The 25196-nt window shown below is 45.2% G+C and overlaps 1 protein-coding gene across 4 annotated transcripts in view; it reads right to left on the minus strand.

The window, feature by feature from the left end:
• Positions 1–24731, minus strand: part of LOC119957983 (adenosine deaminase domain-containing protein 2-like) — a 96753-nt gene extending 72022 nt beyond the window's left edge. For 3 of the 4 annotated variants that reach the window (XM_038786232.1, XM_038786231.1, XM_038786230.1), the window contains exons 1-4: positions 24636–24731; positions 16115–16398; positions 6247–6417; positions 581–736 (exon numbers count right to left, since the gene is read on the minus strand). In XM_038786232.1, coding sequence (XP_038642160.1) covers positions 581–736; positions 6247–6417; positions 16115–16394 — 607 coding nt within the window. In that variant the 5' untranslated portion in view covers positions 16395–16398; positions 24636–24731. The remainder of the gene's footprint in view (positions 1–580; positions 737–6246; positions 6418–16114; positions 16399–24635) is intronic. The other variant, XM_038786233.1, reaches the window with a different exon arrangement.
• Positions 24732–25196: the final 465 nt, after the last annotated feature.

The following is a 25196-nucleotide window of genomic DNA, read 5'->3' on the forward strand; positions in this document are numbered from 1 at the left end:
TTATTAAGTGTGGGTACATAGAATTGACAGTGCAGAAGGAGGCCATTTGGCCCATCGAGTCTGCACCGGCTCTTGGAAAGAGCACCCTACCCCCTACCCAAGGTCAACACCTCCACCCTATTCCCATAACCCAGTAACCCCACCCAACACTAAGGGCAATTTTGGACACGAAGGGCAATTTATCACGGCCAATCCACCTAACCTGCACATCTTTGGACCGTGGGAGGAAACCGGAGCACCCGGGAGGAAACCCACGCACACACGGGGAGGATGTGCAGACTCCGCGCAGACAGTGACCCAAGCCGGAATCGAACATGGGACCCTGGAGCTGTGAAGCGATTGTGCTATCCACAATGCTACCGTGCTGCCCAATACAGGAATGGAATACAGGGTAGATCGCGATGGGAATCGCACCAGAACAGTCGGAGCGATACATACCGGCTTTTCCATCCAAAATGAGTTGTTTTCTTAGAGAGAATTCTGCCGTATATCCCGTATGGTGTCATTTAATTATATTTACTTTGATTGCACGCACTCTGTATATGAGCAAAGAATGGTGGCGCAATAATAGGTTCCTTACCCTTTGGTGCAATTTTCTGTAACTGTTGGAAGAGTTGTTTCAATGCAATTTTGGCAGAATTGTATTTGGCCTCTCTTTTGCTGCAACCTATTCCTTCTTTAAAGTCAAATCCATCCATAACTGCACGAAACGAATAATGGGACATGGCGGCAGCCTCTGTGAGACAAAAAAATGAACTCAACATGAATTTCAACAGAGTGCACAACTTGTATACAATTACATTAAAGTATAAACAAATACACAGTGCTGGAAAAGCTCAGCGGGTCGGGCTACAGAGGATCAGGGTCAACGTTTTGAGTCCAACGTGTCTCTTCATTTGACCCCATCCCGGACACTGAGGGTTCCTTTATCCCTAGTCTCTCTTTCCTACCTCCTCCCAATGAATTCTCATCACAAAGGGAAATTCTGCATTTTTGAAATATTCATCTTACGTGGATCCATATCACATACATTCCGGAAGTCTATATGGAAAACATGCATAGATTCTTCTTATTCTTGTGAACTTGATCGGATTAGTTATATGCATAATCAAGTGGCAAAATAACATCATTTTCTGCTCTCGGGTCCCATCGTTGTCTCCATTGCCACTTTAAAAAAACATCAACCACTTCCTTTGTTTCAGTTAATTTTGTTTCCCCTTGTACTGCTGGTATTTATCCTATTCTTTGTGAAAATGGATCTGCTATAATTTTAAAAGTCTGCCATTTCCGATCGTCCATTATAATCTTGCTTACATTTGTCATTAATGAACCCACGTTTCCCTTCTTCACTCTTCTTAAAAAATGTTTTTAATTGAGATTTTTGTGGTATACAAAACAAGGATAAGCGTGGACAACACGGTAGCCTCACGGTAGCATGACCAGTCCTTAGGGGCCTCACGGTAGCATGGTGGTTAGCATCAATGCTTCACAGCTCCAGGGTCCCAGGTTCGATTCCCGGCTGGGTCACTGTCTGTGTGGAGTCTGCACGTCCTCCCCGTGTGTGCGTGGGTTTCCTCCGGGTGCTCCGGTTTCCTCCCACAGTCCAAAGATGTGCGGGTTAGGTGGATTGGCCATGCTAAATTGCCCGTAGTGCAAGGTTAATGGGGGGATTGTTGGGTTACGGGTATACGGGTTACGTGGGTTTAAGTAGGGTGATCATTGCTCGGCACAACATCGAGGGCCGAAGGGCCTGTTCTGTGCTGTACTGTTCTATTCTATTAACAGTAGGACACAGAGGATAAAGAAAAATATTTACACGTCGGTCAGTTTCAATTATTTACATACATTCTCGTTCTCCTTCTTGCCTTATTTACAGTGTTGGTTAGTTTCCTGTTCTTCGTTCCCCAGTAGTTTCTCGGTTCTGGCTGTTTCCCACATCTCCCTCTCGGTCACGTATCTTGCCTTCTTCCCTCATCTCTACTTGTTCCCTGCACCGGTTATGTTGGCGTGATGCTGGTTCTCACGCTTCTTTTGTTGAGCATGGTTGGGTTCCATGTCGTCGTCGTCCCCACTTTGCTGTGTTGTGGATACCCTCTCCTGTTCTTTGACTTCTTTGCCGTTAGCTACAAACAGGTCTTGGAATAACCAAAGAATGGCTCCCACGTTTGTGGAAGCCCTCCTCCTCCTCCGACCCTCAGGTGGCGAATTTGACTTTCTCCATTTGGAGAAATTCCGATAGGTTGGACAGCCCGCCCAGAGCTTTAGGTGGTGCTGCTGACCGCCAGCCGAGCAGGATTCTGCGGTGGGCAATTAGGGAGGCAAGGGGGTCGGCCCTCCTTCCCATGAAGTGATCTGGATGTTCTGATGCTTCAAATATTGCCATTCTTCGGCACGGCTCCACCCTCATCCCCGCCACCTTGGACATAGCCTCGAAGAAGGCTGTCCTCGAACAAAGCTGTCCAAACCCCAGTAAGTCTGGGGCAAGACCAGAACATGTGGGTGTGGTTGGCCAGGCTTCCTTGGCACCGTTCACATTTGTCCTCCACCTCCATGAAGAACCTGCTCATTCGGGTTCTGGTTACGTGGGCTCCATGTAGCACTTTTAGCTGCATTAGACTTAGCCTTGCACATGCCAGGAAGAGTGGGAGTGTGTTCCATATCTGCAGGTCCTGTTTTACTTCCTCCGTCAGACTGGTCAGGTTCCACTTGTGGATCCCTGTCCAGTCATCAGCGATTTGGATCCCCAGGTAGCGGAATTTGTGGTGGGCCTGTTTAGAAGGCAACCTCTCCAACTCTGCCCCTCCCTCTTGTGGGTTCACCGGGAAGATGTCTCTTTTGCTCAGGTTAAATTTGTAGCCTGAGAAGGCTCCAGATTCTTTCAAATGCGCCATGTTTCCTTCCATGCTGCTTCGTGGGTCCGAGATGTAGAGGAGGTCATCCGCATAGAGCGATACTCTGTGCTCTGTTTCCTCTCAGGATCCCTTTCCAGTTCTTTGCCGCCCTGAGCACGATCGCCAGTGGTTTGATTGCCAGGGCAAACATCAGGGGGGATAATGGGCATCCCTGCCTTGTGCCTCTGTGCAGCTGGAAGTATTAACAGCAGATGATATTTGTCTGTATGCTCGCTGTGGGAACGCTGTACAGGACTTTTCCCTAGGCGGTGAACCCTATTCCAAGCCCGAACCGCTCCAGTACCTCTGTCGAAGGCCTTTTCTGCGTCCAGGGAGACATCACCTCAGGTGTTCTCTTCCCGGATGTGGTCATGATCACGTTCAGCACATGCCTGATATTCAATGTTAGTGGTCTACCTTTGACAAAGCCCGTCTAGTCTTCTGGTACGTAGATCTCCAACCCTTTTGCTAGGTTCTTGGCCAGTATTTTCACGTCTGTAGGAACCACATTAGGTATCAGTGAGATTGAGGCTTGCGCTAGCATAGGCGGCATGGTGCCCCTTGCCAGTGAATCCATGAACATCTCCTGCAGGTGGGGGGGGGGGGGGGGGGGGGCAGTGCTCTCATTAATCTTTTGTAGAAGTCCGCCGGTAGACCATCCGGCCCTGGCACCTTCCCCGCCTGCACGGAGCTGATACTCTCCATTCTCCCAGTGCTTCCAGGCCCCTTCTCCTATCCTCCCAAACGACTAGCATGTCGTCCATCGAGGAACTGCTTCATCCTTAAGTCCCCTGCTGGGAGCTCAGACATGTGCAGCACGTGGTAGAAGGCCTCGAATAATTGTTGACAATTTCCGACTCAGCTAGCAAGTTGCCTTTGCTGTCCCTCTTCTGGGCTATTTTCCTCGTGGCTGCCCGCTTTCTCAGCTGGTGAGCCAGCAGGCGACTGGCCTCATCGCCGTATGGGTGGGCCCCTGCACTCATGGGTTTCACTTTGCTCAGGGACCCTCCGTAGTGTTTGCTTGCAGCGCCATTTTGTTCCAAGTCACCACGTGTGGCCTGTTGTAGCCAGCCTAATGCCCTCAATCTTTCTTTACCTGTATTTCCCTTGCGGTGTTTTCTTTCCCCTCAGTCTGGTGGGTTGGGGAAGCTATTCCTTCCCACCAGGTTGCCCAGCATTTGGCCCACATAGTCCGATCCCCTCTGGTAGGGCAACGATTCGTCGGTTTTGACACCTCAACCGGTTCTCGAATTCCCTTTCAAATTCCCCTGCACCGCGACCAGCCTTACCACCGCCTTCTCCAGGGTGATAATCCGGTCACCCTGGTCTGTTGCAGATTTTGTCAGCTATTTGATAGTTTCCTCCTGGGCTTCCAGTCACATTTCCTCCTTCTCCAAGGCCACCCGCATGGTCACCAGAGCTTCAGCAACCACACCATTAACCCAGCTTGAATGTCCAACTTCGTCTCATCCCGATGCAGTGTCAGCCGGCTCGTTCCTTTGTTTGTCCAGGCTTTTCCCACTCCTGGTGTCCACACGTCCTCCGGAATGGCTGCTATTTGGCATTTTATCCCCTCTTGTCGTGTTCTGGTCGTTTTGTGGCGATTTGTTTTTAGGTGTCAGCGGTTTCAGGCTAAGAGAGCCTGTTTTTCAGGTTCGTGGGAGGAGAGCCACCTACCTGATGTGCGACTTTCAGCACATCCCCGTCACTGGAAGTCTCTTCACTCTTGGTGCTTCTGCAACTTGCAAGATTTTTATTCATATTCCCTTTCTCTACCTCTAATTACTTGACTTTTGCTGCTTTATGTGGCACTTGCGATCGGCTAGTTTTTCGCTTTCCCTTGCATTTATTAGAAATGTTTTCCGTTCGCATGATATTATCTCTCACATTTGTTGACTACGGCTGCTTAACTAAACAATGGGTGCCCTTGTTCTGTTAACGGTAGGTATTTGATTTTGCACTGCAGCAAATACTTCGGAACAGGCTTTTCAGTCCCCTGAGCCTGTTCTATCATTCAGTGACAACATGCCCGATTGGAATGCCAACTCCAGTACCTGCCTCGGTTCCATATTCTTTAATACCCAGAAATAAGAAAACCAAAAAGTCTCTTAGTTTTTAATTTTCTAATTAACTTGCAGTCTTATCTTTTTGCCTCACTTCCTGCACGGACAAGCTCAGCCTGGCAGTGCCACCGGGTGCCAAGGTACCACCTGCTCAGAGTCTGACCACATGAGGGTCTCTGATGGCCTGGGAGGAACCCCCTTCACCCAGATGCCGTTACGACTAGTCCACGTCTGTGCGTTCCGGTGCAAAAAGGCGTCATGGCGAGGTCTCCCAGTGGTGGGCAGTTGATCTCGGGCATTGGGTGCAGACATATTTAAATGTACCTGATGGCTCATTGAAATATGTTTATCTGGATCTTGCCAAGTGAGGGCGAGACCCAGATGGTGAAGTCTAGCGAAATCTTGCAAGGCGTTCAGAGCGTCACAAATCTTGAGGCCTCGTGCGAGATTTAATGGCCTCGTCACGTCACGTTCGATCGCATCCCACCCCCCTCATGGTTTTAAACCTGTTCTCATGATTTTAAATATTTTAGCCCCAATCCCATTATACTGAATCTACTGCACATGCCCTTCAAGGGTCCATTAAAGAGATGCAGGTGAGATTATAATGGGAAATAGAAAACCGCAGACTTTTAAAATTATATTGTATCTATCCAGAGTTTCAGTGCCCAAAACAGAATGAAGCACTCCAGGTGCAGTCCAACCAGAGCTTTACAACTGTAGCTTTAATCCCTTTGTTTGACACCCCATATCAAATTAAACTAAATTACTTGAGCACAGTAAACAATAAACAGGTTTATAGTATAATGGTTTAATGGATTGGTCCACCAATACCAAGCGGTGTTACAAATATAGTACTGCATCTACATTTAATGAGTATCTGTGTGCGATTTCTCACAGGGAAGTTAACAAAGGATGGTAAAAATAGGAGGTTAACAACCCAGATCACCGCATGGTAGACCATAGCTCTTCCAAATTTAGGTGGATAGGCCATGATGAATTGCCCCTTAGTGTCCAAAATTGCCCTTAGTGTTGGGTGGGGTTACTGGGTTATGGGGATAGGGTGGAGGTGTTGACCTTGGGTAGGGTGCTCTTTCCAAGAGCCGGTGCAGACTCGATGGGCCGAATGGCCTCCTTCTGCACTGTAAATTCTATGAAAGTAGAATTTGCATCATCGCGGAGAACAAGTGAACAAGATAGAAAGGAAAATAAAATATAAACAATAAGTATAATTTCGTCTTTAAAAAAAAGAGCGTGTCCCACAGAAACTTGCAATGTGTTCAGCGGAATACCTGAATTCTCCACCTCCTTAAAATGCAAACTGCATCCTTTGCGTTGACAAAACAAGTAGAGAGCAGAAATAGGATTCTCATTTGTCTCCTCAAACTCGTTCAGTAGTGCAATCAAGCCAGTCACATCCACAACCGGCTCAGAGATTGCAGGAAGCTTTGCACTGGAATGAGCTAAAAGAAATTGACACTCAAGTTATAATAATAAAAAAAATCAACAGAGCGGGCCCGTTATCATAGAAATAACAGCAAACTGATTGTGCGTGTGTGTCGTTTTAAAATTAATTCTTCCCTACAATTTTCAGAAATATTCCAACTTCTATTTGCCATATAAAATAGTGTTGATGAGAGATGAGAGAAGTTTTATGAAGTTGACAAAGGGTCATCTGGACTCGAAACATTAGGGAGTGAAAAGAGTTAATGTTTCGAGTCCAGATGACCCTTTGTCAACTTCATAAAACTTCTCTCATCTACACTATTTTATCTGGCAAATATAAGTTGGAATATTTCTGAAAATTGTAGGGAAGAATTAATTTTAAAACGACGCACAAAAGACCTGCTGAGATTTTCCAGCATTTTCTCTTTTGGTTGGAGAAGTTGGGACTATTCTCTTTAGAGCCAAGAAAGTTAAGGGGAGATTTAACAGATAGACAAAATTGTGAGATGTTTTCATTGTGGACATAGGGGAGATTTATTGGCTGGGAGGCCAGTAAAGAGGAAACAGGTCTAAGGTGATCAACATAAAATCAAAGAAGAGAACAACGGGGATTTTCCTTTATGATGCACGTTATAGTCTGGATGGTGGAAACAGGTTCAATAGCTGTTATGGACTGACCTGATTAATGCTGCACTCCTGTATGCTTCACCCGATGCCGGTGTCTATGTATTACATTGTGTATCTTATGTTGCCCTATTATGTATTTACTTTTCATGTACTAAATGATCTGTTTGAGCTGCTCACAGAAAAATACTTTGCACTGTATCTCAGTACACGTGACAATAAACAAACAATTTTCAATAGGGAATTGGGAAGTACCTGAAAATAATAATAATAACCCAAAGAAAGTAGGACATGGGACCAATTGGACAGCTGTTTTCCTATTTCCATGATAGGAACGATGGGCCAAATGATCATATTCTATGTTGTATAATTTTAAGATTTGATTCTAAACTTACATCTAATAGGTAAGTAATAATCAACAAGGCTCAGTAATAGTTTTGGGTCAGTCAGTAAAATGACAATCTGCAATCAAGCAAAGAACAATTGTCATGAATGTAAGAAATTCCTATATTTTATATTTGTTGCAGTAGCGTTATTTAAAAACGAGTTTAAGATGCCTACAGCCAGGTATGTCTGCTAAAGTTGTGATTAATGGGGTTGTAAAAGTGAGGTAATCATCAAGTTTAATCATTTACTTGTTTATGGATAGGTGACGAATGGAATATAGTTTTGGACGATCTCTGGGGTGTAGATAATTTATGAGGCATTATGTTTTGCTCCTGGCTAATCAGGTCACAGTTGAAAAGGTTTGACGAGAAAGACGTGGAAGCCTTTTTTTAAATCTCATTTGACAAATAGCTAAATTGGCCAAAAACCATGTGAGTATTATATAGTTGGAGCTAGAGAGGTGTTTGCATCATTATCAGGGGAGGCATCAAGGGATTATGATGAGGTGAGAAGTCAGTTTAAGTCCATATGAACTAGTACCCGAAACCTGTAGACAGAATTTTGTGCGGAGTCTGCACCGTCTCCCAGTGTCTGCATGGGTTTCCTCTCGGCGCCCCGGCTTCCTCCCACAAGTCCCGAAACACGTGCGTGTTGGGTGAATTGGACATTCCGAATTCTGCCTCAGTGTTCCCGAACAGGCGCCGGAGTGTGGCGACTAGGGGATTTTCACAGTAACTTCATTGCAGTGTTAATGAAATGAAATGAAAATCGCCTATTGTCACGAGTAGGCTTCAATGAAGTTACTGTGAAAAGCCCCTAGTCGCCACATTCCGGCTCCTGTTCGGGGAGGCTGGCACGGGAATTGAACCGTGCTGTTGGCCTGCCTTGGTCTGCTTTAAAAGCCAGCGATTTAGCCCAGTGTGCTAAAATAGCCCCTGTAATGTAATGTAAGCCTACTTGTGACACTAATAAAAGCTTATTATTAAGTGGTATTACCGGTGGATTATAGAAAAGATGTTTTGCAGGTAGTGCACAAGGTTCCAGTAGGGCGTCATTTAGGAATAAGGAAAACTCAGCAAAAATACAAAAACATTTTTATTAGCCTGGACTGCATAAGGATGTAGCTGAATTTTATCAAACATGTAATTTTTAATTAATACATTTTTAATATTCAACAAGTTATTCAGGGAAGTTATAGTTAGCTTCGGAGTAAAGCAATTTAAATCAACTGCGTATCATCCAGAATTATAGGGAGCGTTAGAAAGCTGGCACCAAACTTTAAAGACCATGTTGAAGGCTTATAGTCAGGATCGTCCAGAAGATTGGGATAAAGAAATACCATTTGTAAGATTTGCAATTAGGGAAGCGCCTAAAGAATCAACTAAATCCATTCTGTTCAAATTGATTTTAGATCATGAGGCAAGAGGACGACTTAAACTGCTGAGGAAAAATTGGTGAGTCAGCATTCTGAGACTACATTGAATTATATGTTAAACTTCAGGGCGAGATTAAATAGGGCTGGTGTGTTGGCTAGAAAGCATTTAAAATTGTCACAGCATGTGATGAAACAAGGGCTAAAAGGAAATCAAAATCTCAAGTTTTGTGGGGAGAAAGTATAAGCATTATTACCAGTGGTAGGTGATCCAATAAAGCAATATTTAGTGGGCCATATCAAATCAAAAGGAAATTGAGTGTGAATTGTTTGATAAGAATGTCAGGTAGAAAGAAAACTCATTGTGTCATGTTAATATGCTCATAAGTTATTTTGTTAGGAAAGGAAAGTAGGAGGATATGTTCGTAGTTATAGCTCAGGGAAAAGAGATAAATCCAAATGATTCTGAATTTAACATTCCTCAAATTAGATTGGACAATGAGGAAGTAACTAATAAGAAACTTGGATAAATTACTGAATTACCTTCCAGAGGAAAATCAGAGTGACCTGAAAGAGTTATTAGTTAGGTAGAGCTATATGTGGGAACAAACTAGGAAGTACAAAAAGTTATTATGTATGATGTAGATGTAGGAAGTTCAGTTCCAATTAAGCAACATCCATATCGACTGAATCCACTGAAATTGGCATAAGGTCAAAAGGAGATTGAAAGCATGCTTAATAATACCACTGAAGTGAGTTGCAGTAATTGGAGCTTGCCGAGCATGATGGAACACAACAATTGTGTGTGGACTATAACTATAGAAAAGTCAATGCAGTTACAAAGTCAGATTCATATCCTATTCCTCATTTGGAATATTATAATGAAAAGGTTGGATCAGCAAATGTCAACACCAAAATTGACTTACTTAAAAGGATACTGGTAAATGCCTTTATTGGAAAGGACGAAGGAGGTTTTGGCTTTTGTAACGCCAAACGGTCTGTTCCAGCTTAAAGTTATGCCGTCTGGAATGAAGAATGCACCAGCAACATTTCAAAGACTAACCAACAAGGTAATCTTTGAACTAAAGAGCACATGAAAATGAAAATGATGATCGCTTATTGTCACGAGTAGGCTTCAATGAAGTTACTGTGAAAAGCCCCTAGTCGCCACATTCTGGCGCCTGTCCGGGGAGGCTGGTACGGGAATCGAACCGTGCTGTTGGCCTGCTTTAAAAGCCAGCGATTTAGCCCAGTGAGCTAAACCATAGATGATCTGATGGCGTTCTGTCAAATATGGAAGGAATTTGAAGGAATTGTTCGATCAACTACAAGAGGCTGGCTTGGTGGTAAACCTAACTAAAATAAGTGAGTTTGCGAAAGCCCAAGTCACCTTCTTAGGCCGTACTGTGGGGACAGATAGCCCCATGGAATGTGAAAAAGATAGCCACTGGAGAGTTCCCAATACCGGCAACTAGAATAGAAGTTTTGAGTTTTCTGGGCATGTGTGGATTCTACAGAAAACCCATGCCAAATCTGAGCAGTGTGGCTGCTTCACTGACTGAACTTTTGTAATTGCACAGGAAATTTAATTGGACGTCAGAATGTCAGGAGGTATTTGATCATCTTAAAATTGTGTTGACCACAGCAGTTTTGATGACGCCAGATTATGATAAGCAATTTAAGGTGGCCATTGAGATGAATGATGTGGGTATTGGTGCTGTCCCACTACAAGAAGATGATGAAGGAACAGGACCTGTTGGATATTTTCTCAGAAAACCAAATGTTCACCAAAAGAAGTATTCAACCATTGATAGGAAAATGTTGAGTTTGGTACAGTATTGTAAATGCAACATTTCAACATGTGTTGCAACAATTCGGACATAGACATAGAACAGTACAGCACAGAACAGGCCCTTCGGCCCTCGATGTTGTGCCGAGCAATGATCACCCTACTCAAACCCACGTATCCACCCTATACCCGTAACCCAACAACCCCCCCCCCCTTAACCTTACTTTTTAGGACACTACGGGCAATTTAGCATAGCCAATCCACCTAACCCGCACATCTTTGGACTGTGGGAGGAAACCGGAGCACCCGGAGGAAACCCACGCACACACGGGGAGGACGTGCAGACTCCGCACAGACAGTGACCCAGCCGGGAATCGAACCTGGGACCCTGGAGCTGTGAAGCATTTATGCTCAGAGAGAACTAATTATACGGACCATAATCCATTAAAATTTCCGGAGAAATTTAAAGATCGTAATGCAAGACTGTTTAGATGGAATTTATTGCTACAACCATTTAACTTGAAAATTATACATGTAGCAGGAAGAGAAAACATGATTGTAGATGCTTTATCATGACTTCTAGGTGCGAGAAGAATGAAACATTCAAAGTTGGGAAAGAAAGGTTGAAATGGACAATACTGATATTTAAATTTGCATGTAGGAATATGACGATATGTATTATAGTGTAATACTAGCTTTTAGTAATGAGTAGTATTTAAAGTTCAAAAGACTTTGGAAAATGAAGCCGTCTTTTCATATTGCTGGTTCATTTTTTAAAGGAGGGAGGTGTGATGAATGTATGAAATTGTTATATTTTATATTTGTTGCAGTAATGTTATTTAAAAGATGGGGTTAAGATGCATACAACCAGTATGTCTGCTAAACCTGTGATTAAGGAGGTTGTAAAAGTGAGGTAATCATTTGTTTTAACTATTTACTTGTTTTGGATAATGGGCTAATGGAATATTATTTTGGGTTTTGGTGGATCCCTGGAGTGTAGTAATTTATGAGGGATTGTGTTTTGGTTCTGGCAAACCAGGTCATGGAGCATCTTGTGGGAGCAGACAGGAGAATGCCTTATGCTTAGGGTAGACATGACGTGATTAAGGGGAGGAGCCAGGTTTGTCTATAGTTTCAGTTGACATCGGATTTTAAGTTGAAAAGAAGTGTTTCGAGTTGGCTCGCAAAAGGCGCTCACCAAGGTCTCGGTACAGAGAAAAGCAAATAAACCTGTTTTTAAAAATTTTTAGAGTACCCAATTTTGTTTTCCAATTAAGGGGCAATTTAGCATGGCCAATCCGCCTCTTTGGGTTGTGGGGGTGAGACCCACACAGACACGGCAAGAATGTGCAAACTCCACATAGACAGTGACCCTGTGCGGGGATCGAACCGGAGTCCTCAGCTCCATAGGCAGCAGTGCTAACCACTGTGCCACCCCAGTAAACCTGTTTGTTCACATTTATTTATAAGTGGTCTTTGAACTCTATTGGTTTGCTTAATTGGAATATATATAGTTGAAGGTGTAGGGAGCAAGTTAAAGTTTTTCCTTTTCTTTAAGAACTGTTTGCTGTAGAGCCATCATGCTGTTGGCTAATGTGATTGATATTGTGTTTAAATTAAAATCTGTTTTTACACACAAGATACCCATTGGTGAGTGTTATCACTGCTGTGGTGCAGTCACCTTTCCTCCCCATTATACAAATTGTAAACCGTTGGGTTCTCACCCAGCATTCTAACATAATAAAACAGCAAGATGAGCAAACATAACTTCTCTCATCTACAGTTCGATCTGGAATTTTTAAAAAAACATGAACTTAAATTTTTTTAGATAAAACATATGCTGGGTAATGTATTCACTGTAACTTTTCAAAATACTTATCCTGACATTAAGTGGTCAATACTTGGAATGGTTTTCCATTTAGGATAGTGGAGGCACGGTAGCATTGTGGATAGCACAATCACTTCACAGCTCCAGGGTCCCAGGTTCGATTCCGGCTTGGGTCACTGTCTGTGTGGAGTCTGCACATCCTCCCCGTGTGTGCGTGGGTTTCCTCCGGGTAATCCGGTTTCCTCTCACAGTCCAAAGATGTGCAGGTTAGGTGGATTGGCCATGTTAAATTGCCCTTAGTGTCCAAAATTGCCCTCAGTGTTGGGTGGGATTACTGGGTTATGGGGATAGGGTGGAGGTGTTGACCTTGGGTAGGATGCTCTTTCCACGAGCCAGTGCAGACTCGATGGGCCGAATGGCCTCCTTCTGCACTGTAAATTCTATATTATAAAAATCTCGAGTCATTCAAGCAACAATGCTGCAATTAGGGTAGGGAAATCACTAATGTTTATGAAAGAATGGTCTAGATGGCTTGAGCAACATGTGAATAGATAATAGAGAATATTGTGCAACATGTGAATAGATAATGGATGGCGCACACAAGTTAAATACAACGCAGTAAAACCACATGCACTTTGCTCAGCTGTGCTAACACCCCCAAGGATTGAGGACAGGTTTCTACTTCAGAAAATACTGAACATTTCACAGAAATCATTTTCTAGATAATCTGTTGTCCTGTATGCCCTAGGTCTGAAATTTATATTCTGATTTTGATTCATTTTTATATAACATACATAATTCCATTTTTATCCCATCAGCATTAGGGAACAAAATCAATATGGTTGAAATGAAGAGACAATGAAAAATAAATTACTCTTATAAATCTACTTGGGTTTAGATTGAATTACCTCTACTTGGTTTAGATTGAATTACCTCATTCCAGTTGCTTTATCGCAGCAGATTACAGGTCCGGATTTGTTTGGGTCAGAAACTTGACATGTAAAGTGATTAAATCTATCAAACCAGACTTAAACAATCACTACTATAAAAGCAAAGCAAAATATCGTAGATGCCTATAAATCTGAAATAAAAACAGAAAATGCTAGAAAAACTCAGGTCTTCTTCAGAAGAAGTCATTCCAAATGCGTTAGAAGCATTTCATAGAACATAGCAGATCAGTTATGGTTTATAATAATAATCTGCATTAGTGTCACAAGTAAGCTTATATTAACACTGCAATGAAGTTACTGTGAAAATCCCCCATTCGCCACACTATGGCACCTCGTTCGGGTACACGGAGGGAGAATTCAGAATGTCCAATTTACCTTACAGCATGCCTTTCGGGACTTGTGGGAGGAAACTGGAGCACCTGGAGGAAACCCACGCAGGCACGAGGAGAACTTGCAGACTCCACACAGACAGTGACCCGAGCCGGGAATCGAACCCGGGTCCCTGGCGCTGTGAAGCAACAGTGCTAACCACTGTACTACCGTGCCGCCTTACAAGACTAATATTGGGAATGGAAAGATTGTATGATGGAGGAAAGGTTGGAGAGGTTCTGTTTGTATCCACTAGACTTCAGAAGATTAAGAGGCGGCTTGATCCAAACCTTTAGGATCCTGAGGGGCACTAACAGGGTGGATGTGGGGAGGATGTTCCCTCTCGTCGGAAAATCTGGAACTCTGGGTCACTGTTTTTAAAAAAGGGATGGCTCATTTAAGAGATGAGATGAATCTTTTTCACTCAGAGGGTCGCAAGTCTCTGTAATACTCTTCCTCAAAAGGCAGCGATGCAGAGTCTTTGAAGATTTTTAAAGGTAGTGCTACATAGATTGAAAAATAAAAGGGAGAGAGATTATCGGAAGTAGGCAGGAATGTGGGGTTAAAGTTACAGTCAGAGCAACCATGACCTTATTGAATTGCTGGGCAGACTTGGCTCGACTGGCATGCTTCTGCACCTTACTGTATGTTCATATGAGAAGACCTGCTGAGTTTTTCCAGTATTTTCTGCTTTTATACCAGTGCAAAAGCATTTTGGTTTATTATGAAAAATTCAGATTGCAGCTAAAACTGCCTTAACCGGTTTAACTCGAACGGCCATTACTCAGAAATCCCCAACCACAGGAATTACTGTACTTATATTTTTAATGTGTCACTCAAGTCATGAATGCTCTTCAACATTGAGCATTGTTCAATGCTCTTTAGCATTGGGTGAAGCCACAGCACTGCTAACTTTTGTCAAGGGCCAAAATCTCAAGTACTGTGATTGAGGGGCATTTGCACAAATACTGCGACACAATGCACAAAGTAGTGAGGAACAGTTTTGCATCTAAGAATCCTTGGAAGGTGAGCACTTGATATCAAATCTGCTGCTATGGGAGTTGCTATCCAGTATTCCCCAAGCACAGCACGGTAGCACAGTGGATAGCATTGTGGCTTCACAGCGCCAGGGCCCTAGGTTCGATTCCCCGCTGGGTCACTGTCTGTGTGGAGTCTGCACATTCTCCCCGTGTCTGCGTGGGTTTTATCCGGGTGCTCCGGTTTCCTCCCACAGTCCAAAGATGTGCGGGTTAGGTGGATTGGGCCATGATAAATTGCCCTTAGTGACCAAAAAAAGGTTAGAAGGGGTTATTGGGTTACGGGGATAGGGTTGAAGTGAGGGTCGTGCAGACTCGATGGGCCAAATGGCCTCCTTCTGCACTGTATGTTCTATGTATATGTAAAGTAAAGGAAAAGCGTTGAAGAACCCCAGTTAGCAGATGGTTATAAAGCTGGAGGAGGGTTCAAACCAGATCTGTCGCTTAGTCAAATAATATTAGCAAGGGACAGGGTACAAAATAAATTATTAGACCGGGGAAGGAAAAAACAAAAAATCGATTCTCTACTCTCATATTATCATTTTATTTCCCCTCTTCAGCTTTCTCACTAATCTTTCCTACTTTCATTATGTGTTTTCCTTCTAGCTGTTATATATTGCAGATACTACGCATTGCTATGTCCATTAGGTACACTTTACATGTGCTATGTATCTGAGAAAGTCCCAACTTTCGCAGTTAAATAAGATGATGACCGATTCATTATACTGACAATGACTACAGTAAGAAGTCTTACAACACCAGGTTGTAAGACTTCTTACTGTGCTCACCCCAGTCCAACGCCGGCATCTCCACATCATGACAATGACTAGTCACCTGAAGAGCAAAATCAAGGGAAGCTGCAATCGGTCTTCCGTAATGAGAAATAAATACTTGGGAGGAGGCGGTGGCATAGTAGTATTGTCAATGGACCAGAGACCCAGAGTAATGTTCTGGGGAGCCAGGTTCAAATCCCGCCACTGCAGATGGTGAAATTTGAATTCAATTTTTAAAAAATTCTGGAATTTAAAAAAAATTCTAATGGAACATTTGTCGTAAAAACCCACCTGGTTCACTAATGTGCTTTAGGGAAGGAAATCTGCCGTCCTTACCTGGTCTGGACTACATGTGACTCCAGACCCACAACAATGCGGTTTGCTCTTAACTGCCCCTTCAAGGGCAAATAGGGATGGGTAATAAATGCTGGCACAGGCCCCCGACGCCCACGAACAAATTAGAAAAAAGAGGATCTGATATGGGAGGAGGTTCAAAAAACGGAATAGCCTATTTCCATGCTATAAGTGCTATGTAATGTAGCTACTATGATTAAAACCTGTATTTCACCAGGTCGTATACCATACCTGGGTCAGGGGTATCCAACTGCATCTGCAAATCTTTCTTATTCTCGGATTTCTCGATTTGGGGCTGCACGGTGGCAGAAGTAGTTGCATTGTTGTCCAGGTTCTTTCCAAAAGCAGCCTGGCTGGTAGAATTTGCTAGTTTTTGGTCTGTATTAATAGCTGGGGCACATTCCATCGGGCTTTCATTTTGCACTGATGGCAAATACGACACATTTTGCGAAAGTGTCGCAGCCAATCGAAGGGTCCTCCTTCCTTCCTTTGGGGTCTCCTGTGTACTCATTGCTCTGAAATGTTACATGTTCAATCTTAAAAATCAAAACCTTGATATCGCAATTAATTTTCATCCCAGCGTACAGCAGTTCCCAAACTGAAAACACAAGTTTGATCCATCACATAAAGTGGAGGAACCAATGTTAATATGAATAGTCACCCCCTGGTGCAGATAACAAAAGGGGCAATAATTGGGAGAGGCAGATTGCCTCTTGACTACAGGTGGTACATCCCAAGTAGACTATGCAGCAACAGAAGTGACTATTTTAGGCCTCCCTTCTGCCTATACACCACAGGAGTATGCATTTTCCTTGCTCCCAGGCAGTTTGACAAGTCAGCTGTTCAGATACAAGCAATCCAGTAACGCAACGCTGCCTTCACAGCCAAATGGTACCCAGCCAAGTGCCTGTGCACATGTTAACGGGCAGGTACGGGTCTAAGACTACCTATGATTGAATTAAAGTACATTCAGATTTAGATAGCTGAAATTAAGGGCAGCACGGTAGCATTGTGGATAACACAATTGCTTCACAGCTCCAGGGTCCCAGGTTCGATTCCGGTTTGGGTCACTGTCTGTGCGGAGTCTGCAATTCTCACTGGCTAGATTTGGCAGTGTAATGACAGCAGAATTGTCAGCACTCGCCATTCAGTGTCCTCTAAAAGGGACAGAAAATAATAATAATCTTTATTCGTGTCACAAGTCTGTGTGGAGTCTGCACGTCCTCCCCGTGTGTGCGTGGGTTTCCTCCGGGTGCTCCGGTTTCCTCCCACAGTCCAAAGACGTGCGGGTTAGGTGGATTGGCTATGCTAAATTGCCCGTAGTGTCCTAAAATGTAAGGTTAAGGGGGGGTTGTTGGGTTACGGGTATAGGGTGGATACGTGGGTTTGAGTGGGGTGATCATTGCTCGGCGCAACATCGAGGGCCGAAGGGCCTGTTCTGTGCTGTACTGTTCTATGTTCTAAGTCAGCGCTGATTTCTAAGCAATAACAAGTCACTTGCTGCAATAAATCACCTCTGTTAATTTGAGTGTGCAGTATAGAATTGGCACGCCTATAGTTGATATATTGTTAGGTAGTGTGGAAGGAAGGATCTTCAGATTTCAACCCTAACCTCAACCAGGAGTAGTTGATGCTGACCCTAGATATTTAAAAAGGGGCTCCTGTACTTTTTGCTGCATGAACATGTGTGACTATATGTGTACTTAATCCATTTTCATTAAAAATGGGGATTAAATGGACAACATTTCTTGCAAGATCTCGTGCACATATTCCACTGCATGTTGACTTTAGATCTAGATGTGAAGCTTAAACATTATTTTTTTTTTTTAAATTTAGATTACCCAATTATTTTTTCCAATTAAGGGGCAATTTAGCGTGGCCAATCCACCTACTCTGCACATTTTTGGGTTGTGGGGGCGAAACCCACGCAGACACGGGGAGAATGTGCAAACTCCACACGGACAGTGACCCAGAGCCAGGATCGAACCTGGGACCTCAGCGCCGTGAGGCGGTTGTGCTAACCACTAGGCCACCATGCTGCCCTAAGCTTAAACATTATTGATGTTAGACTTTGATGTCAAAGGGCCGGTTTAGCTCAGTGGGCTGGACAGCTGGTTCGTGATGCAGAACAAAGCCAGCAGCACATGTCCAATTCCCATACCGGCTGAGGTTATTCATGAAGTATTCATCACCACCTGAAATGCGATGATCCTCAGGTTAAATCACAACTAATCAGCTCTCCCCCTCATAAGGGAAGCAGCCGGTGGTCACCTAGGACTATGGCGACTTCACCTTACCATACCCATTAAAATGTACTCCCGTTAAGAGTCAATACATTAAGGAGAGGATGGGAACGGGTGAAAATTATGCCAAACATTGATGAGAAAAAAGGATGCGGCTACAAAGCTGCCGACAAAGAACTCTGTGGCTTGGATTTGCCCTTTCTCAACATCAGTTTGAATCTGGTGCCAAGTCAAGGGGATGTACAAGCATCCAACAACCCCAAACACGGTAAGCAGCCAATTACTTCGAAGAATTCCCACCTTTGGTTTTAAATGTTTACATGGGGGGCACGGTAGCACAGGGGCTGGCACTGCTGCCTCACAGTGCCAGGGACCTGGGTTCAATTCTGGCCTTGGATGACTATGTGTGTGGAGTTTGTACATTGTCAGCGTGGGTTTCCTCCGGGTGCTCCGGTTTCCTCCCACTGTCCAAAGATGTGCAGGTTAGGTGGATTGGCCCTAATAAATTGCCCCTTAGTGTCTAAAAGGTTAGCATAGGTGGAGTTGTTACGCTAAGGGGATGGGGGGGGGGGGAATATCTGACCCCAGGTTGAGTACCCTTCTAAAGGGTTGGTGCAGACTCAATGGGCCGGGTGGCCTCCTTCTGCACTCTACTGATTCAACGATCACTTGCTCCAATTATAGTTAGTTCCTCATTTGGTCACTGGCATTAAAGCATTTGTCGTCAATGGCTGCATCCAAATTTTCACACTACAACTGTCCCTGTAATCACAGGAGTAATTTTTTAAAAAGTCACCATTTGCCATTGTGACCATCTGTTCAAATATTAATTTTTAAAGATCTGAATAAATGTACTGTTAATTCATAGGTTAGCACTTGTCTTTTAAATAGCAATCCAACACTACACTGGCTTCACAATATTATTCAATTCCACACATTATGGCAGGTAGGGCACTTATAATAAATACCCTGACACAGTGCAAGCTATCAAGATTTTGTTTTTAAATCACTGATTGGTCACAAGCGTAATTACAGCAATATTTTGGATATATCCATCAATTTTAGCACCTTACATAATATCTATTTCATATATATGTTGGACATTCACTTCATACCCACTACCATTTCTTAAGTAAGAAAGTAGAGTTCTAAACAAATGCTCAATGGTTTTCCAACACGCAAATTTCCACCAACCAATACACAAGTTAAATTACACAAGCATGCATTATGCAAGTTAAACAGAGATGTGCTCAGATCAAATATCCCGTCCTATTCAATCTACTAATCAGAAACGACAAGTGGCCAACGTCTCGAGCAACAGGCGGAGGAGAAAGGGAAAAGCGTGGCACAGTGGTTAGCACTACTGCCTCACAGCATCAGGGACCCGGGTTCAATTCCAGCCTTGGGTGACAGTGCAAACTCCGCACATTCTCCCCATGCCTGCAGGGGTTTCCTCAGAGTGCTCTGGTTTCCTCCCACAGTCCAAGAGAAGTGTAGGTTAGGTGCATCCTAAATTGCCCCTTAAGAGTCCAAAGATGCGCCGGTTAAGTGAATTGGCCATGCTAAAATTGCCCCTCAAGCGTCCAAAAGGTTGGGTGAGGCTGCGGGGATAGGGCGGGGGCTTGGGCCTAGATTAGGATTCTCTTTGAAAGGGGACCATTGCAGACTCAATGGACCAAATGGCCTCCTCCTCCACTGTAGGGAGTCCATGTCATTCTATCCTATGGGTGGTATGACGGGACAGTGGTTAGCATTGCTGCCTCACAGCGTCAGGGTCCCGGCTTCGATTCCGACCTTGGGTCACTGACTGTGTGGAGTTTGCACATTCTCCCAGTGTCTGCGTGCGTTTCCTCCGGTTTCCTCTCTCAGTCCAAGGATGCGAAGGCTAGGTGGATTGGCCATGCTAAGTTGTCTCTTAGTGTCCAAAAGGTGAGATGGGGTTACTGAGATAGGTGGGGACTTGGGCTTAAGTAGGGTGCTCCTTCCAAGGGCCGGTGCAGACTCGATGGGCCGAATGGCCTTCTTCTGCACTGTAGAGATTATTATTATGATGATAAAACTAAGTGGAAAAGCCTGGGGTGCCGTCTCCGAAGGGCACCACAGTGCACAGAAACGGGGTCCAGGGTGAACGAAAACCAGACTGTTCATTGTGTCTCCAGCATTTGTGCATTTTCCATTGCCAAGTGAAAAATGTCGGTCAGAACGTTTCCAATCTCGTTGACTATTTGGCGTCAAAGCATTGGCAACATGCTTTAAAAGCAGATTGCCGCAGAACCTGGAATCTGAAAAAACCCCCAGAAAATGCCAGGCAATCTCAGCAGGTCTCTCAGCGTCTGTGGAGGGAACGGATGGGGAGGGGGGGTGGCCAACGTTTCTAGTCCGGGCGACTCTTTGTCGAGGCGAAAAGTTTTGCCCAGTGGAAAAAGCTGGTCATAAAATTCCTCATTTTTGTTTTGCCCGTAGTCAATAGAATCATAGAAGCACAGAAACATACAGTGCAGAAAAGGTCTTTCAGCCCCTCGAGTCTGCACCGCCACGTGAAAGGCACCAAATCTGTCAATCCTACTCCCGTTTGCCAGCACTTGGCCCATCGCCTCGAATATTAAGACGTGCCAAGGGCTCATCCAGGTACTTTTTAAAAGGATGTGAGGCAACCCGCCTCTCCCACCCTCCCAGGCTGTGCGTTCCAGACCATCACCACTCTCTGGGTAAAAAGATTTTCTTCAAATCCCCTCCAACCTCCCGCCCCTCACCTTGAAGTTGTGTCCCCTCCTAACCAACCCTTCAACTAAGGCTAACAGCTGCTCCCTATCCACCCTGTCCATGCCCCTCACAATCGTGTTCACCTCGATCAGGTCGCCCCTCAGTCTTCTCTGCTCTAGCGAAAACAACCCAAGCCTATCCAACCTCTCTTCATATCTTAAACGTTCCATCCCAGGCAACATTCTGGTGAATCGCATCTGCAACCCCTCCAGTTCAATCACATCCTTCCTATGATGTGGCGACCGGAATTGCACACAGTATCCAGCTATGGCCTCACCAAAGCTCTATATAACTCCAACATGACCTCCCTGCTTTTGTAATCTCTGCCACGATTGATAAAAGCAAAGGCAATTGATAAAAGCTTTTACAAAGAGTCATCGGACTCGAAACGTTAGCTCTTTTCTCTCCCGACAGATGCTGCCATACCTGCTGAGATTTTCCAGCATTTTCTCTTTCGTCCCACGATTGATAAAGGCAAGTGTTCCATGTGCCTTTTTCACCACTCTATTAACCCGACCTTCTGCCTTCAGAAATGTATTTACAAACACGCCACGGTCCCTTTGTTCCTCGGAACTTCCCACTGTGGTGCCATTCATTGAATATTTCCTTGTCACATTGCTCCTTCCAAAGTGCAACACCTCACTTTTCAGGATTAAATTCCATCTGCCTCTTCCCTGCCCATTTGACCATCCCATCTGTATCTTCCTGTAACCCAAGACTCTCAGCCTCACTGTTAATCACCCGGCCTATCTTTGTGTCATCCACAAACTTACAGATCCTACTCGCCTCAGTCATTTATATAAATGATGAATAATAGGGGAACCAGCATCCCTGTGGTACGCCACTGGACACTGGCTTCCAGTCACTAAAGCAGCTGACTGTCATCACCCTCTGTCTCCTTTAGCTCAGCCAGCTTTGAATCCACCTTATCAAGATCCCATGTATCCCACGTGCATTGGAGTATAGTGTTCAATTCTGGTCGCCACACTACCAGAAGGATGTGGAGGCTTTAGAGCGGGTGCAGAAGAGACTTACCAGGATGTTGCCTGGTTTGGAGGGCATTAGCTATGAGATGCGGTTGAATAAACTCTGTCTGTCCTCACTGGAACAACGGAGGTTGAGGGGCAACCCGATAGAGGTCTACAAAATTATGAGCAGCATGGACAGAGTGGATAGTCAGAGGCTTATTCCCAGGGTAGAGGGGCAAGGTTTAGAGGTGTATGAGGCAAGTTGTTTTCTTTTTTTACACAGAGGGAAGCACGGTAGCATTGTGGATAGCACAATTGCTTCACAGCTCCAGGGTCCCAGGTTCGATTCCCGGCTTGGGGCACTGTCTGTGCGGAGTCTGCACATCCTCCCCGTGTGCGCGTGGGTTTCCTCTGGATGCTCCGGCTTCCTCCCACAGTCCAAAGATGTGCAGGTTAGGTGGATTGGCCAAGATAAATTGCCCTTAGTGTCCAAAATTGCCCTTAGTGTTGGGTGGGGTTACTGAGTTATGGGGATAGGGTGGAGGTGTTGACCTCGGGTAGGGTGCTCTTTCCGTGCTGACTTCCTGTGCAGACTCGATGGGCCGAGTGGCCTCCTTCTGCACTGTAAATTCTATCTATGATAAGGGTAGTGGGTGCCTGGAACTCGCTTCCGAAGGAGATGGTGGAAGCAGGGATGATAGTGACATTTAAGGGGCATCTTGACAAATACATGAATAGGATGGGAAGAGGGATACGGACCCAGGAAGTGTAGAAGGTTTTAGTTTAGACGGGCAGCATGGTCGGCACAGGCTTGGAGGGACGAAGGGCCTGTTCCTGTGTTGTACTTTTCTTTGTTCTTTGTTTCCTTATTTACAAGTCTCCCATGTGGGACCTTGTCAAAGGCTTTGCTGAAATCCATGTAAACTGCACTACCTTCATCTGCACACTTAGTCAAGTGCTCAAAAACTTCAATCAAATTGGTTGGGCATGACTTTCCTCTGACAAAACCGTGCTGACTATTCCTGATCAAACCTTGCCTCTCCAAGTGGAGATAGATTCTCTCCTTCAAAATTTTCTCCAATAGTTTCCCCACCACTGATGTGAGACTCACTAGCCTGTAGTTCCCTGGCTCATCCCTACAACCTTTCTTAGGCTCCCGTCAAACACGGGGAGGTGGCGGCGGGGTAGTAGTATTCTCACTGGGCTAGTAGCCCAAGGTAATGTTCTGGGGTCCCGGGTTCCAATCCCACCACGGTAAATCGCAAGATCAGAGTTCAATAAAAATTAAAAGTCTTAATGACGGCGACCTATGAAACTATTGTTGATCAATTACTCCTTGGTGCCCAAAAGGTTGGGTTGGGTTACTGGGAGGCAGGAATAGGGTCAAAGCTTGCGCTTGAGTTGGGTTCTCGTGCCAACAGCCAGCACAGACTCGATGGCCAAATGGCCTCCTTCTGCACTGTAAATTCCATGAATTCTATGAAAATAAATACCCTATCAGGAAAGGAAATTTGCCATACTTACCAGGTCTGGCTTACATGCAAGCCCAGACCCACAACGATGAGGTTGACTCTACAAAGGAGATTTACAAGGATGCTGCCTGGATTGGAGGATAGGTCTTATGAGGAAAGGTTGAGGGAGCTAGGGCTTTCTCATTGGAGCGAAGGAGGATGAGAGATGACTTAATTGAGGTGTATAAGATGAGAGGGATAGAGTGGACGTTCAGCGACTTTCTCCTCGGGTGGATGCAGCTGTTACAAGGGGGCTTAACTATAAGGTTCAGGTGGGAGATACAGGAGGGATGTCCGAGGTAGGTTCTTCACTCAGAGAGCGGTTAGGGTGTGGAATGGACTGCCTGCTGTGATAGTGGAGTCGGACACTTTAGGAACTTTCAAGCGGTTATTGGATAGGCATATGGAGTGCACTAGAATGATTGGGAGTAGGTTGATTTGATCCTAGTTTCAGGCTAGTTTGGCACATTGTGGGCCGAAGGGCCTGTACTGTGCTGTCCAGTTCTATGTTAAACCGCCCTCCCTCTCTGAAATGGCTGAGCGAGCCACTCAGTTGAAGCACAATTAGGAATGGGGCAACAAATGCTGGGCCAGCCCAGCAATGGCCATGTCCAGAGAACAAATGGTAGCACAGTGGTTAGCACTGTTGCCTCACAGCACCAGGGCTCCAGGTTCAATTCTGACTCGGTGTGGAGTCTGCACATTCTCCCTGTGTCTGCGTGGGTTTCCTCCCACTGTCCAAAGATGTGGTTAGGTGGATTGGCCGTGCTAAATTGCCCTTAGTGTCCAAAAATGTTTGGAGGGGCAGCAGGGGTTATGGGGATAGGGTGCAATTGAGAATTTAAGTGGGTCAGTGCAGACTCAATGGGCCAAATGGCCTCCTTCTGCACTGTATGTTCTAAATACAGAAAACGATACCGGTCGGGAGGCAGACTGGCTGAACATTGGCACCCTTGTGGGGGAACTGCACGCACACTTTCCAAGGGACGGTGCACACCTGACGGGCTGAATGGCCTCCTTCTGTGCTGTGGGGATTCTCTGATCCACAGGAGGCGTTTTATTCCAATGCAAAATGGTGTTCCCCCCCGAAAAAATAAAGAGAAGTTCGGTTTGAGAAGATGACCCTCGGAAAGAGTCGCAGCAGAATTAAGACACCTCTTCACCATCCGGCACAAGCTTCAGATTAATAAAGCCCGCCCCCGGCATCCATTATACAAATAAAAGACAAATTGGGAGAGCTGCGGGACGTCGAAGGGTTGCTTTTTACCCGCGTGGTGAGTGTGCGAGACCTGGTTCAGGCCGTGGCGTCTCTCTCCTCAGGGGCCCCCAACCTCAGCCGCTCGGACGGACAACACCCCCTCCCGCCCGGAACAAAGAAAAAAAGCCCGCCAACCGGAAGTCCGGCTCCCGCGCCTTCGCCTCGACCAATCGGCGCGCCGCCCCCGCTGATTGACGTGAAGCCAGGTGACGTCTCCAGCTCCATCCCCCCCCCCGGACAAAAAACCCGCCAACCGGTAGTCCCGCCCGCCCAGCCTCCTTCTCGACCAATCGCCGCGCCGCTCCCCGCTGATTGACGTGAGCCCAGGTGACGTTGCTGGCCCCACCCCGGGGGAGAGCGGCCGCCATTGCAGGCGCCGTCGGACCTCGACGTCCAGGTAAACCCCAGGCTTCGCAGGCATTATTGCTCCCGCAATGGGAAATCGGTGAATTTTCTTTCCTGCAAATTTGGAAGCAAGTCGGACAGCACTGTGTTTTGTGAGGTTATCCATCGTGGACCTTTAAAAAAAAAGATAGAAGCGGCCATTCGGCCCATCAAGTCTGCACTGGC

The sequence above is a fragment of the Scyliorhinus canicula genome, chromosome 27, assembly GCF_902713615.1.
Source record: "Scyliorhinus canicula chromosome 27, sScyCan1.1, whole genome shotgun sequence".
Taxonomy (NCBI): domain Eukaryota; kingdom Metazoa; phylum Chordata; class Chondrichthyes; order Carcharhiniformes; family Scyliorhinidae; genus Scyliorhinus; species Scyliorhinus canicula.